The sequence below is a fragment of the Canis lupus genome, chromosome 14 (genome assembly GCF_011100685.1).
Source record: "Canis lupus familiaris isolate Mischka breed German Shepherd chromosome 14, alternate assembly UU_Cfam_GSD_1.0, whole genome shotgun sequence".
In the NCBI taxonomy this organism is placed as follows: domain Eukaryota; kingdom Metazoa; phylum Chordata; class Mammalia; order Carnivora; family Canidae; genus Canis; species Canis lupus.
In genome coordinates this window covers 32,394,886-32,410,794 of record NC_049235.1, presented here as the reverse complement: position 1 = coordinate 32,410,794, position 15,909 = coordinate 32,394,886, and the positions used below count along the sequence as shown (strand labels likewise).

Below are 15,909 nucleotides of genomic sequence, written 5' to 3'. Positions count from 1 at the left end.
TAAATAAACTTGGTCTATCTAAACAATGGAATGATAATTAACACTAAAAAGAAATGAGCTATCAGGCCATGGTAAGATATGAAGAAAACTTAAATGCTTATTAATAAGTGAAAAAAGTCAATCTGAAAAGGTTACATTCTGTATGGTTCCAACAATACACATTCTGGAAAAGGCAAAACTGTGGAGACACTAAAAGGATCAGTGGTTGCTTGTTGTGAGGGAGGAGAGGAGAGACAAATAGGCAAAACACTGAAGATTTGGGGGTAGTGAAAATATCCTTTATGACATTATCATGGTGGATACATGTCATTATACATTTGGCTAAAGCCATGAAAGGTACAACAAGAGTGAACCCTAAGGTAAACCATTGAGTTAGGGTGATGACAATGTGTAGGTTCAACCTTCATTTTTAAAAAGTGCCATTCTAGTGAGTGGTGTTGATAATCAGGGAGGCTATGCCCACAAATCTTCATAATCTACCTTCTTCTCAAATTTTTTTGACTTAAAACTGCTCTAAAACAATTTTTTAAAAAATAACTTCAATCTATTATTTTTATACCATAATAGACCCAGGTAAAAAAAGAATAAGTAAACTGGAAAATAGGTCAGAAGAAGGGATTCAGAATCCAGCATAGAAAAAAAAAAAAAAAAAAAAAACTATGAAAGAAAGGTTCATGGGAAGTTGAACGAGAGGCATATCTTAAGTTTCATTAGAATTTCAGTAGTAAGAGAGAGAATTGGACAGAGTTAATATTTAAAAAAAGTAAGAGGGCGCCTGTGTGGCTCAGTTGGTAAGCCTCTGCCTTCCATCCAGGACCTGGAATGGAGCCACATTGGGCTCCCTGCTCAGCAGAGAGCCTGTTTCTGCTTCTCCCTCTGCCCCTCCCCCCCAACTCGTGTTCTCGCTCTGCGTGTGCGCGTGCTCTCTCTCTCTCCAATAAATACATAAATAATCTAAAAAAGAAAAAAGAAAAGTAAGGAGATTTTTTCCTACCATCCAGGAAAAACACCAATCCATAGATTCAAGAAACCAAATGGATCTCAAACATGTAATTACTTTTAAAAAATTCCAACCTAGACTCATAACAGTGAATCTGCATCAGAAAGAAAGAAAGAGGGAAGGAAAATCTTAAAAAGCAGCTAAAGGGAAAAAAATGTAGTAACTTCAAAAGAGTAACTTCAAAGCAGGCTGAGTTCTAAACAGCAATAGAATCCAGCGAAAGGGAAAATGATGGCCTCAACGCACTGAAAGAAAATAACTGATGACCTGGAGCTATACACCTAGCAAAAATGTCTTTCAAGAATAAGAGTGAAATGAAGATATCACAGAAAGAAAAATGAGAGTTTTTCATTAGCAGTATCCCGAAAATTTGTAAGGATGCACTTTAGGCAGAAGGCAAGTGATCCCAAATGGAAATTTAAGATGCAAGAATTAGAGAGAAGCAAAGAGAGTAATACATAGGTAGATATGCTTAAATGAACATTGATTATATAAACAACCATAGCAATGTGACTGTGGAAGCAAAAAAGAAGGAAGAAAAATGATAATACCTGGTCACTCTGTGTTAGGAAGGGATAAATCAAGTTAAAAGACATGAAGTTAAATGGAATTTATAAGCAACACAACTAATACATAAACAAGCAGTAAAGCTAAAGCCAAAAGATAGGAAAATAAACCAAATACTATTCAAAAGATAGCTAATATAATCATATTACACCAGACAAAATAGAATTTAAGGCGAAAGACATTACTAGAAAAAAAGAGTTTTGCTTTAAAAACTAAAAAGCTACAGGAATTTACATTTGGAGATAGCCAATAAACTCAAAATACAGAGAAATAAAAGGTTTGTAAAGAGAGACAGATGTATACGAACAATCACTGTTGGAATTTTAACATATTTCTCTTAGTATTTGATGAACTAGACAAAAAAATAAGTAAAGATACAGAGTACATAGATAACATTGCAAACAAACCACATCTAATGTGTGTTTATCTAACTACTCCAGAGTACATATGAGCACACATGGAATATTTATGAAAAGTCATCACTTAGGATAACAAAAATCTTTCAGTAAATTTTGAAAGACTTAAATCACACCTAAAGCATGTGTTCTGACTACAGTACAATTAAGCTAGAAACCATAAACAAGATATCAAAATTTCCTATATATTAATTAATCAAAAAATTAAATAGCCCTTGAACAAAGAAAAAATTGCCATTAAAATTGGAAAATAATTTTCCCTGAATACCCACAGGAATTACTATAAAAAATTACACACAGAGACGCCTGCGTAGTTTAGTTGGTTAAGTGTCAGACTCTTGATTCTGGAAGCTCAGGTCGTGATCTCAGGATGGTGAGATCGGGCCCCTTGGGCTCCACACTCTGAAGCAGTCGGCTTGTCCCTCTCCCTCCCATGCCTGCTTGCTCTCACACTCTCTCTCTCAAACAAATAAATAAACTAAATCTTTAAAAAAATTACACTCAAACCTTCAGTCAAAAAACTACTTAGAAAAAATATATAGCTTTAAATATTAACAATAAGCTAAGCATTCATCTCACAAAGTTTAAAGAAAGTACACCAAAATAAACACAAAGAAGAGATAAAAGGAAATAATAAAAATAATCTTAAAGTCAATCAAGTTTAAGACAAGAAGCCAGTGAGGAGTGTATGAACAATTTCAAACATAAAATCAATAGACTTCTGATGAAATTGACCAAAAAGAAAGAGAATAGTTACGAAAACTCAATACTAGAAATGACAAAGGAAACCATGTTAAAGATGCTGCAGATACTAAAAATACAATAGGAGAATATTATGGAAAGCATCAAATCATCAAATTTTAAAATTATGATGAAATAGGAAATTTTGTTAAAAAAAAAAAAAACAATATAACTGGGCAGCCCTCGTGGCCCAGCAGTTTGGCGCTGCCTTCAGCCAGGGGTATAATCCTGGAGACCCAGGATCGAGTCCCACGTCGGGCTCCCGGCACGGAGCCTGCTTCTCCCTCTGCTTTGTCTCTGCCTCTCCATCTGTCTCTCGTGAATAAATAAATAAGATCTTAAAAAAAAATGGGTGTATCCCATTAATGTAAGGTCGGTTTAACATTAGAAGAGAAATCACTGTAATTTACCATATTAAGAAGTTGAAGACAAGAAAATCATATTATAATTTCCAAAGATGTGGGGAAAAGCATTTAGCATTAAGCCTCTTTCTTAATTGAAGAAAAAAAAAAACTTTCAGCAAACTAATAATAGAAAAGACTTTCTTAATCTAGCATTTTCTGATAAAATGCAACACACAATCGTTCCTAATGGAAAAATATTAAAAATCTTTCCTTTTGAGATTAGGAACAAGGGAAGAATGACCACTGTCACCACTTCTAGTCAGTTTGACTTCAGAGGATTTTAGCCACCACCAAAAGCCCAGATGATGGAAAAGTACAGGGAACAGAAGGAAGAACCGTAATTGCTGTTTATTTCTAGGTGATATAATGGCTTATAGAGAAACCACTAAAAATCACAAATAAGTCTTAATAATGGGCACAATATTTAAATTATCAGGTATATTCCTATATAATGGTTAGACAAAACAATGTTCAATAAATACCATACAGATCATATAAAAATTAAGTATCTGGAAATATCTTAGAAAACATACAGAACAATACTTCTAAGGGAAGACTTCTACAGAAAGATTATGAAAATTTATTTTCATTTTAAAGAGTAATTAAGTGGAAATAAATAGTTTGTTCATGGATTGGAAACCTTAATATGACAAAGTCAATTTCCCCCCTAAACTGATTCATAGATTTAATGCAATTCCAATAAAAATTTTAAAAAATTTTTAGTGAAATTTGAAAGCTGATTCTAAAATTTGAGTGTAAGTATGAAGGGATAAGAAGAGCCAGTATATCCTTGAGGAAGAACAATAGGTAGGCCTTAAGGTTTTACTCATTCTAAGACATATTTGATGAAGAAACTCTTTTGTGTTTGCTTATTTTTTCTTAAATAAACTAATACACAAAGACTTCCTCCCAAGGGGCAACATCAAATCAACCTAGCAACTATTTACCCTATACAATGCTAAGTATCCCTATGAACAGCCAAATGGTCTTCAGAGTATGACAAAAGATTTTTCTCAGTGGCAAATACTTTAAGAAACTCAAGGAAGGGAAATTAGATCATAAACAGGAAAGCCTCTTAATTTTTATTCAATTTTTACTGGGCTAGTAGGTAGAAATTGCTTTTTAGATGTGCAAATGCCTAATGGATTTTTTAAATCCCCAAAATAATAAGAGTTCATAACCTACATGTACTTGTCAAAATATTAGGTTGAAGTGTGTATGTTTATAGTTTTTAAAGAATTATGTGATATTTCAAAACAAAATTCATACACAGAAAAGAAGGCGATGAAGAGAAAAAAAATCTAGAAGCAAAATTAAAATGCCACATCAGAATAGCTAGAGAAATGAATCAAAGAATAATAAACCAACCATGCCTTTTATTTTCTCAAATGGCAAAATAAACGTTGATGATATAAACCAGTGGTTCTCAAAAGTGTGGTCACCAGAAGGGCAGCATTAGCATTGCCCAGTATTTTAGTAAAACACAAAGTCTAAGTCTCCACCTTAGACCTACTAACCGAGAACTGTAGGGACAGGGCTCAGGAATGTATATTCTAACAGTCCCTCCTAGATACCCTGATGCCTTTCAAGTTTGAGAACCACTGAACCATTCCAAACCACACCTCACTCAACTTTGATCTTAAAGTTTATTATGGGGATTAAATAAATGGTCACAATTGAAAAGAAAAAATAAAATGTCTTAAATGTCAAAAGTAGGTTTGAATAGCATAAATGGACCTTGTGTTTTCTCAAAATATAATTAACATGAGTTATCTTTTCACTAATTTCATGAAACTAATATTCCACACGAGAAGACAAAGATCCATCATCAAAAACTGCTTCAAAAGACTTAAATATTTCACACAAATATTAGGAAGATATTCCTTATTTGCAATTTACTAATTATGGAACCTCTCCATATACTGCTTCATCTATCATTGCAATTATATATTATTCAGCAGATGTACCATCATTTTTATTCCAAGATTATTATCTCAGACTAGGATTTTCAAGTTCTCCCGAAGTTTTTTTTAAAATTGAAAGCGTTTCAAAAATACCCCCATGCATCTACAATAATATACTCAGAGTTAAAGTGGCATTTCTGAATCACAAAATTTTCTCCTTTTCTCCTATTTATTTCACTGAGCTTTGTTTACCTAATCACTATCTTCACATCTATTGTGTAAAATGACAGATTTCCAACTAAAAGCTCAGTAAACGCACACAGTACTCAACTTTAATTGTAAAAAGTTACAAAATTTAAAGCATTTCTACCAATGTAAAACTCTGTGGGAAATTTTCTCAAAGTATTGTGGATGATTATTATGAACAAAATAAATGAGGTAAGGTAATGTTACAATAATGATCTGGAACTGTGAGTCAAACAAGTAAGATTAAAGGCACAAAGAAACTCTTCCTAATAAACAAGCAGATAACTGCTGGAAAGAAAAATATGTTCCTTGTTTGAAATTAACTGCCAAACATTCTCAACCTACACAAAGCTGTCATAAAGGACATCTAAATCTGTCCTTGTTTGTAACATGTGTTGTGACAAGATTTGACAGTTTATCAAAGAACTATAATTGCCACCTAAACATCTAGCATTTTGTCAACTGCAAGTATGTTTAGTGAAAGCATTTATTTTGCTTAAAATACAACAACTGTTTTTCTCCACTTTCTAAAAGAATTGACTGGATTTCTTTTCTCCTTAGCTGATCAAGCTGCATCAGGGCTCTCTCTTTGAATTATTTATGTTGGAATTGTGAAGGGTAAAAGAATAATCAGTAAAGCAAGAAACTATTTCCAAGGTAATATATATATATGTATTCTGGGTATTGACTCAAAGACCTTCAAAATATAGCAATGCTCACAGATCTGTAGAGATGACATTTAAAGATGCTTGCCTTGGGAAAGAGAAAGATAGGTATTTTCTCTATACCACAATTTATTTATCCAGAGTAATTTATTCAGATATGATGTCTTAAATACAGAGAATGTGTTCTTCAATAAGCATCATTCCTACTTGTAACTTTTGTTAGAAACAGCCAATGATAAAGTAGATGTGTTTCTCAACCTACAGAGACCAAAGTAAACAGGAGCTAAATCCCCTTGCAATAGATTCACGTAACAGAAATGTCAGAGTAATAAAGATATTTCCATGACACTGCCAATTGCTCATTTCAGGAAATAATTTTTTAAAGAGTTTTCCAGTCTCAGGTTTGGGACTTTGTTCCTTGTAGTTGTTTGATAATAAAAAAAAGTAACATTTTTATACGAAAATTTCTGCTGGACTTTTAAATTTTTCCTTCATTCTCATAAACCTCAAAGAAAAATGAAATAGTGAAAAAAAAAAAACCCTATTTGGAAATTCAAGAACCCACATTTTAGTGCACACTCTGCCCTCTAATTAGCTGTTAAATCCCAGTCAAGTTGCTTCATTTCTCTGGGCCTCAGATCTATGTCTGTGAATCAGGATTTTGGACTGGAAGGTCTCGAAGGCCATTTCCATCTTTAACATTTTATGATTTTAGACAAATCCCTGAAACTATAAGGTGTTGCAACAGCCAGAACTTGGAGCAAAAATAGCAGCAAGACAAAAATTTCTCCTACTTAACACCTCAAGGAAAATGCAACCAACTATGTGTTTTTAATGTTTACATTAGCATTCAGTCCTATTTAGGTAATAATAAGTCTATTTAAAAATCTGTTTGCTGTTGCTTTAAAAAGTGAAAAATGTGTGACACATTGAGAACACTAAGAGAAAAATCATTTTAATTGAAGCTGCAAGTACTTTTTAGTGCTGCTAAATTAAGCCACAGAATTTTCTTTAGAAATCACTGTATGTAGTCAGGCCAGGGAGGAGAATTACATAGTATAGATGGGTCTGCTGATTTTATGATAGGAAGGAACATGAATGGAGGGCTGTGGACAGAAATGAGCTGGCATGCACTGTCAACCATGAAGAGTCTGAATTGAGGACTGGGAGATGTTGATGTTGGGGAGATGTGACTGGATCAGCAGCAGGACATTTTGATTGGTCTTTTTGACATGGCTGTTTATATGGCTTTATAATAATAGCACATTTGATATAAAAACACTTTTTTTCTAGCAAAGTAGTGTGTTTCATGGACATTGCCAAATCTTACCCATTTCTGTTGCCTACTCTAATTCCTGAGCTTATCCCATCTGTGAACCCAACCCAGTGGGGGAGCTCAAAAGTGGGGTGAGAAAATATATTCAGCAAATTATTTACTAATTTCAAAATATGAAAAAATGGTTGATTTTAGGCTAAATCAAAATGTTTCCAAACCAAATGTCAGACACACAATGAGCAGGATAAAAATGTATGATCTATATCTGATGCCTCCATTATTTTTATGACACAGTTTGTTCTTGAAATTCCTCATCTGTGCTGCATTCCACTTCTTTCCCCATTACTCTAACTCTCAATTCACTTTAGAAGCTATGTACTTAAAATTTACTAACACTTAATCATTTTATATATTTTATTAGTGTTTTTTTCATTGTATAAGTAATGCAAGTGCAAATACTATATTAATAGATGGCAATAAAATGTGATAGCCCTTCATCCCAAACTTCCACCAAATTACTCCCCTCTCCAAAGATAATCACAACAAAAGAACCCCCATAATGACTTGATGTTTTGACTATTACTTTTAAATATGTAAATTTCATATTATGCATATCTTTTTGACTGGATTTTTTAGAAATACCTTGGGGATATTTCCATATGACTACATAAGTCAATTTCTTTAATGGCTGCTTATGTGCATATAATACATTATATGATAATTTACCTGTTAATGGACATTCATTATTTTCCAGATTTTGCTATTCTTGGTAATTCTAGAGAGATTACTATTTGTCATTCACCATCTTATATTCTGTAAATGATACAACACTTGACACTCGGATTACCTCAGGAAATATTGATCGAATGAATTAATACAGCAATAAATACCACCATCAATACATTTTCGGGATGCCTGCAATTATTTCCATTGAATAGATCCCTAGAAGCAGATACATCCAGTCAAAGGTTATACACAAGAAAATTTCCCTTGCAAAACTTACACTTACCCATTTTATTACAATAGAGGAGTTATCTATCTCATAAATTTGGCGCGTCTGATGTGTGAAAATAATTAGCATTTTCCTGGTTACTAGCAATTTTTGTATGTTTATTACCCACCCACCCCCCATGAACTATTTATACTATTTCCAAACTTTATTTTTAAGATTTTATTTATTTATTCATAGAGATACAGAGAGAGAGAGAGAGAGAGAGACAGAGATACAGGCAGAGGCAGAAGCAGGCTCCATGCAGGGAGCCCGATGGGGGACTCGATCCCGGGTCTCCAGGGTCATGCCATGGGCTGAAGGCAGGTGCTAAACTGCTGAGCCACCAGGGCTGCCCAAGACTTGATTTTGGGCACTTTGTCAGAGTGTGAAGTGAATGTGAAACAGGAGCTTTTCCTACCATGGAGCAGCTCGTGGCCAGAACCAGCACAACCCAAAGGCCTTGGCTGGTCCCGGGTCTGACTCGGGCTGTGGTCCCGGCCGCAGCGGTGGCCGCTGGACGACGAGTGCCCGACCTACTGACCATAATGCCAGACATCAAAATCTTCGGTGGCAGCTCCCACCAGGACTTATCCCAGGAAATTGCCCACCACCTGGGGCTGGAGCTCTGCAGGCTGGTGACCAAGAAATTCAGTGACCAGGAGACCTGCGTGGAAATGGGCAAGAGCGAGCGAGGAGAGGACAACTACACGGTGCAGAGCGGCTGCGGCCACACCAGCGACGGCCTAATGGAGCTGTTGATCATGATCAACACCTGCAAGATCGCTTCTGCCCACTGGGTTACTGCAGTCATCCCGTGCTTCCCTTATGCCCGGCAGGGTAAGAAAGATAAGAGCCGGGCCCCATACCTGCCAAGCTTGTTGCAGATATGCTGTCTGTAGCAGGTGCAGATCATATCATCCCCACGGGTTTACATGCTTCTCAAATTTAGGGCTTTACATGCTTGGACTTACACACTTCTCAAATTCAGGGCTTTTTTGACATCCCAGTAGACCATGTGCGTGCAGAGCCAGCTGTCCTCAAGTGCATAAGGGAGAGTATCTCTGAGTGGAGGAACTGCACTGTCGTCTCACCAGACAGATGCCCCTGGGGAGACAAGAGAGTGACCTCCTTCACTGACAGGTTGAACGTGGACTTCGCCTTGATTCACAAGGAGCAGAAGAAGGCCAATAACATGGACTTTAGGGTGCTAGTGGGAGCCTTGAGGGACCGTGTGGCTATCCTCATGGATGACATGGCTGACACCTGTGGCACCATCTGTCATGCAGCTGACAAACTTCTCTCAGCTGGAGCCACCAGAGTTTACTCATGGAAACTTGACTCAATGGTCAACGTTGACTCACAGAATCTTGACTCACGGAATCTCTTCTGGCCCGGCCATTCCTCGCATCAACAGTGCATGCTTTGAAGCAGTAGTAGTCATGAATATCACACCTCAGGAGGAGAAGATGAAGCACTGCTCCAAAATACAGGTGATCGACATCTCCATGATCCTCGCCGAAGCCATCAGAAGAACTCACAATGGGGAGTCTTGTTTCCTACCTATTCAGCCATGTCCCTTTATAATAGAACGACCTCGGGTCATTCTATTTTAAAATGAAATAAGATAAAATAAAAAAAAGAATGAAAACATACCCTGCCACTTGTTTTTTTTCTTGGAATTTGAGGAAAAGTTCAGTAGAAGACCCGCTTGCTCACTTTGTGGCTTTCTGCATCCCACATCTGATATATTTGAGTTTATCTTATATTGAAGAAAGATTGAGGATAATTGCTGGGATTTTCTCTCTAGGTTGTCTCATTCTGGCTTCTTGAGTATTTTGTGAACCTTGCAGCTCTCACTGCAGTTCAGCTACTGATTTCAGACTTTGAGGGTGTTGTGTGGAGGTGTCTGAAAGTGATTAGGGAAGTTTAAGCTACATATGAATGCCTCAGGATAACTAGCAACTGCAGCCAATCTGATCCACCATCCTCTCACCACTACCTTTTCATACCACCCTTCACTCCTTTTTATTCCCCCTCCTCTGGGCTGCTCCTCCCCCCATTTGTCACAAGTTCTCCAATATCTATGCTAAACCCCCTCCAAGACAAGAGTAGCAGCTTTCAGCTTGAACAGCCACTGGGTAGGATCATGAGAGGAAGCTGCAAAGTGCAGCAAGAGGAATCTGTCACCATCTGTTTGGAGACTGTTTATCTTGGATTCTCCACAGAGCGGGAGGGAGAGGGAGAGGGAGAGAGAGAGAGAATCTGAAGCAGACTCCCTGCTGAATGCAGAGCCCCCTGCAGGGCTTGATCTCGGGATCCTGAGATCATGACCTGAACTGAAACCAAGAAACGGAGGCCTGGCTGACTGAGCTACCCAGGTGCCCCTGTACCTGCAACTTTCGATTTAGTTTTACCTCTAATTACCTTGAACTTGTCCAGGACAAATATCCTATTGGGTCCAAATGATCAGTGTGCCAGTGTTCTGGAAAGCAAATCCACTTCCTGCTATGCAATCTTTTCACATTTATATTAGATATTTTTGCTATAGATTAATTTTAGCCTACTACTACTGTGACTGTAGATTTTAGGTGGTGTTATAGTGCCTTTTGATTAAGCATTTCCCTTTATTTTCCTTCCTTGTATTTGGTTGGCATCTCAGATGACCTCAGATTTATATTTAAAAATTGGTATTATTGTACTCTTGTTGGGGAAACTAGTAAAATGTCTGCATGTATGTGAAAAAAAAACCACATCTAGGCATATCATGAAATTTCTGATCTCTAAAAAAATAAATGCAGACAGGCACTAAAAGCTTCTAAACAATGAAACATAAACAAGGTGATTTTAAAGGAACAATATTCAGATTGCTATTAGATTTTCCATTTGATCTACCAGGCAATAAGAAAAATGGAAAATTTTTTTTTTTGCATTCTAAAGGACATTATTTTTAACCTAAATTTCTTTCCCCAGCTAAACTACCATTTAATTTTGAGTGCAAAGGTAGGGCATTTTAATATATTAAAAGACTCAGGGATTTTGCCACCATGAATGCTTTCTGGAAATACCACTTAAGAATACTGAAAATAAAAAATATATATACAACTAAGAGGAACACATGAATTAAAAGAGATAATGGTGAAACTGATAGAAAAATAGTTTTTCAAGAAGTTATTGTGAAGATTATCCAGTTATTAAGACTTCACATAAAATTCACATAAAAATTGAGCCACAGTATAAATTAAATTATTTTAAAATCTGTAAATAAAATTCCAGATCATATCCACAAAGTGTGGGAAGTTAGGTGATATTAGGGTTGGTCTAAGGATATTAATAATCTTATCTAGTTTGGGAGGGAGGTTACTGACAAATTATTGACATTATAGAAAAAAACTGTTTTTTTTAAAATTCAAGGACAAGTAAGAAAAAATGGAATGGATTACTTGAAAACTCCTAAACAGAAAAAAAAAATGCATAATGGCCATTGTAATGCCAAAATGGCATAATGAACAAAGTAAAAAAAAAAAAAAAAATCCAGCTGAAGATAGGAAGTAAACATGGGAGAAAATATAGCACATGGAAAATATCAAATATATGTTAAGCTAAAGTCAATGTGTCAACTGAAGTCAATTATGTTAAATTAACCTTATAAAAGAGATTATTAGGTTGGGTAGGAAAATTATCAAGTGATAAGCCGTTTACAAGAGACACACCTAAACAAAAATTTTGATATTAAGGGCTGATGAAAAATATGCCAATTAAATGCTCACAGAGAGAAAGTAGGAGTGATTTTCAGTCAAAGTAAACATGGAATTATGTTTTGCTGATTAAACCCCTCCAATAAGTTACAACCATCAAGAATCTTTATGTATCTAACATTTAATGTTTATTAAATATGTGACAATATGAGGATAAATTCGAATGAGAATATGAGAAGAAATATATAAACTACATTAATAGAGGGAAATTTTTTTTTTAATAGAGGGAAATTTTAACAAAACTCTCATAAACAATCAAAAGATTTTATTTTAATAACTACATATGGAAACTAAACAGATAATTCACATTTTTCCAGCATAAATGAAAACACTTATGATATAAAAAATATTAATAGGTCACAAAAAGTCTTCATATTTTTTTTAAAGAAATTTATGTAGACCATATACAGTAAAGAGGATTTACTGCAATCATCTTGGCAATCTTGTGAAAAACTATCAGTAAAGTAGGGATAGAACGAAGCTTGCTTGACCTAATAAAATCCACTAGAGACTTACAAAGATATAATTAATGATTCCCACTACAATCAGTCAAATTTCTAAGCCAGTGGAATAAGGCAAGAAAAAGAAGAAATATTGGGTCAAAAAAGAGTCAAAACTGTCCTTATTTACAAACATCATGATTGTCAACAAAAAAATCCAACAATCAAAAGAAAATTTGTTCCTTACAAGAGGTCAGGAAAGTGACTACATGTAAGATAAATAATTGCCTATTCTAAATACAAACTAAACATAATTTTACATTATAATTGAAAAAAAATTCCACAACCTTGAACAATAAAATCTGCAAAATAACCAGTAAGAAATGAACACTGTAGGACTTGTTTGAAAAACTTTGCTAAAGGATGTAGAAGATATGAACCTGGAGAAGAAGAATAATATGAGAGTTTCCTCAAATCATGTAGTCAGTATAACCCCAATCAAAATTCTAAGAGGATTAAAAAAAAAACTTGAAAAGATTTTCTTGAAGTTCATCTAGAAAAATAAGCAATAAAAATATGCAAGATATTTTTCAAAATGTTTAATATGTTAAATCTTATAAAGCTACAGTAATTAAAACTGTTACATCAATGCAGGAATGGACACATAAATTAATATTACAGGATTTAGATTCCTGAAACAGACCTACGTATACTTACCGGAATGAGTATACCCATACCCTATTTAATGGAGGGATTGTGTTACTGGAAAAAGAAGCATAACTGAATCAATTCTCTAGGAGAATCACTATTACAAAGTCTCTGTGGAGATGCTTTCCTGATATCCTGCCTTGGCAACTACTCCTGCAATCTACTCAGATTCTCTGAAATGGGGATGAGACTCCTGCCATAATTTTTTTCCTTAGGTATCTTCATATAATTGTTGGTCAAACCAAATGATAGTGATGCTTATAATAGGCTCCTTAATGTAAGTTGACACTTATCAATATCTGTCTTCTTGATGATCTTAACTTTTTGCTTACTTGATTCAATCCTGGAAAGCACCTCCAGCCTCTTCAAAACTTCCACTTAAAGTACCATTTTAACACTATTACCTTGTGTATATGGAGTATATTCAATGTTATTTCCACACATTTAACCAGTCATTTTGGAGGAACTGTTCTCTGAATGAAAAATAAATGAAAGAGAGGCCATAGCGTATAAATAACTGCGGATTATATTCACCCCATGGTTAGCAAAGTAGCAGATTCTGTAGCTGAAAGCTATAGTGTACTTATGCTTATTGGTCAAGAACTATTGGGTAGCCCAGGTGGCTCAGTGGTTTAGAGCCACCTTTGGCCCAGGGTGTGATCCTAGGGACCTGGGATCGAGTCCCATGTCAGGCTCCCTGCATGGAGCCTGCTTCTTCCTCTGCCTGTGTCTCTGCCTCTCTCTCTGTGTCTCTCATGAGCAAATAAATAAAATATTTTTTTTTAAAAAAGAACTATTTTATATAGCCCATCACACTACATACCAGCTTCTGTTGGATGAGAGCTCACAACAGTACTTAGAAGCTAGAAGGGAGGAAATGTATGTAAATATACAGTTGGCCCTTGAACAAGGTGAGAGTTGGGGCCCTAACCACACACACAGTCAAAAACCTTCTTACAACTTCTGACTCTCCCGAAACCTAACCACTAATAGCCTACTGTTGACCAGATGCCTTACCAATAACATAAACGTCAAAACAACACATATTTTGCGTATCATACATATTACATACTATATCTGATAATAAAGTAGACTAGAGAAAAGAAAATATTGTTAAAATCATAAGGAAGAGAAAACACATTTACAGTACTGTACTATTTTACTTTTTAAAAGTCTGCATGCAAGTGGACCCAAGCAGTTCAGATCTGTGTGAACTGTGTAAGTGGGGGTGTCTGTGTACATATATATTACATATATATTATAATATTGTGTATATTATAATTAATTCTGCCAAAGTAGCATTCGATCAAATATGCATTTACAGGACAAAATTGGTATAGCATGTCATTAGATAAATAATGCACTGATGAATCAATGATGCTGGATAACTATTAATTGGGAAACCAGTTTTTTCTCATCCTTAAATAATGCATAAAAATAAATTCCAGGAGAAATGGTCATAAAAAACAACACTGTAAAGCACTGGAAAAAAGTGTGGTATAACTTTCATACCCTTGTAATGGAGAAGGCAGTATAGGGTACAACCTTTCAAGTCTAAAAGCACACCTTCAAATTTTGCCCTCTTTCAAGAATTATACTCATGAATTTATCTCTTATGGCAAAACTCTGAAGTCTTTTGGTCTAAGGGTGGAGAGAGTCACAATGATTCCGTTGCTCTTTAATATACTCATGAAATTCATTCGGTTCAACAAATTGATCATGGATCATTCCCATTCTTAATATTCAATACCTCCCTGAAGGTTTTTTTTTTTAAGAGATTTGCTACAAGACTTCCTTATTTGGGGATCCTATCTTTTATCTTTATGAACTTCCAGTTTTTTTATTCTCTCAGGATTTGTTGGTAATTGGTTTCCATGTATTTTATACCACATGGGAATAATTTACTTTTCTAGTCTTTTGGTAGTTTCCCTTCAGGCTAAGCATTTATTTTATTTATTTTTATTTTATTTCTATTGACCTTTCCTCATTCTCTTTGGCATTTCTGAAAATCATTACAAGATTGATAACTATTTTCTTACTGAGGTATCCTTTTTGACCCGACTCATTATTACACTATAATACAGGGCTTTTCTCCCAATTCTTGGCTCTTCTCAAAGTTCTTCCCCACCATCCCACTGATACAGCTTATCTCAGCCACTGTGGCAATTCTTAAGTGTCAAGGCCTCTTAATATCACTCACGTCTAAGGTAAGCACTTACCCTAATATCCTCCTACAGATTCTCTCTGCACTTCTGCCAGACTTATTTTCCTAAAATATTACTTTTATTACCTTAACCTCATAATAAAATTTTCAATAATTCCTTCATATTGTTTACAACAAACCCTATACTTTATTTTCATACATGATCATCAAAATCTGATCCACTACTCCCAATATAAACTTTCTGCTCTGTCCTTATTGATCTCTGTATTGCCCCAGAAAATACTTGCAACATCTGCCATCATTCCTTTACACACATTCTCCTAACTTCTAGTAGTCTCTCTGTTACCCTCCACTTGACTGAATCTCACTTTTCTTCAAAGCCCACTTCTTTTACAAACATCACATTATCTGATCTCTTTGTGTCTCTCTCTTGCAAATTCCTTTTGTCCTCATTATTCTTTACAATGTTGCATATTCTTATAAGATTAATTTGGGGAATCATTAAGGATTTATTGATCTTTGTATCTTTGAGATGCCTCATTTAATGTTTACCACATACTAAGCAGTCAGTTGTTATGGTTTGGTTGATATTTTTAAATTGATATAAACCTTACCTAATAATGGATAAACCT

At 35.2% G+C, this 15,909-nt stretch overlaps 1 protein-coding gene across 1 annotated transcript; it reads left to right on the top strand.

Moving 5' to 3' along the window:
- The first annotated feature begins 8,755 nt into the window (after nt 1–8,755).
- On the top strand, nt 8,756–9,794 carry PRPS1L1 (phosphoribosyl pyrophosphate synthetase 1 like 1). Its single transcript, XM_038556382.1, is given in 4 exon segments — nt 8,756–9,065; nt 9,068–9,536; nt 9,574–9,760; nt 9,762–9,794. Coding segments are annotated over 4 exon segments (999 nt in total).
- The last annotated feature ends 6,115 nt before the right edge of the window (nt 9,795–15,909 follow it).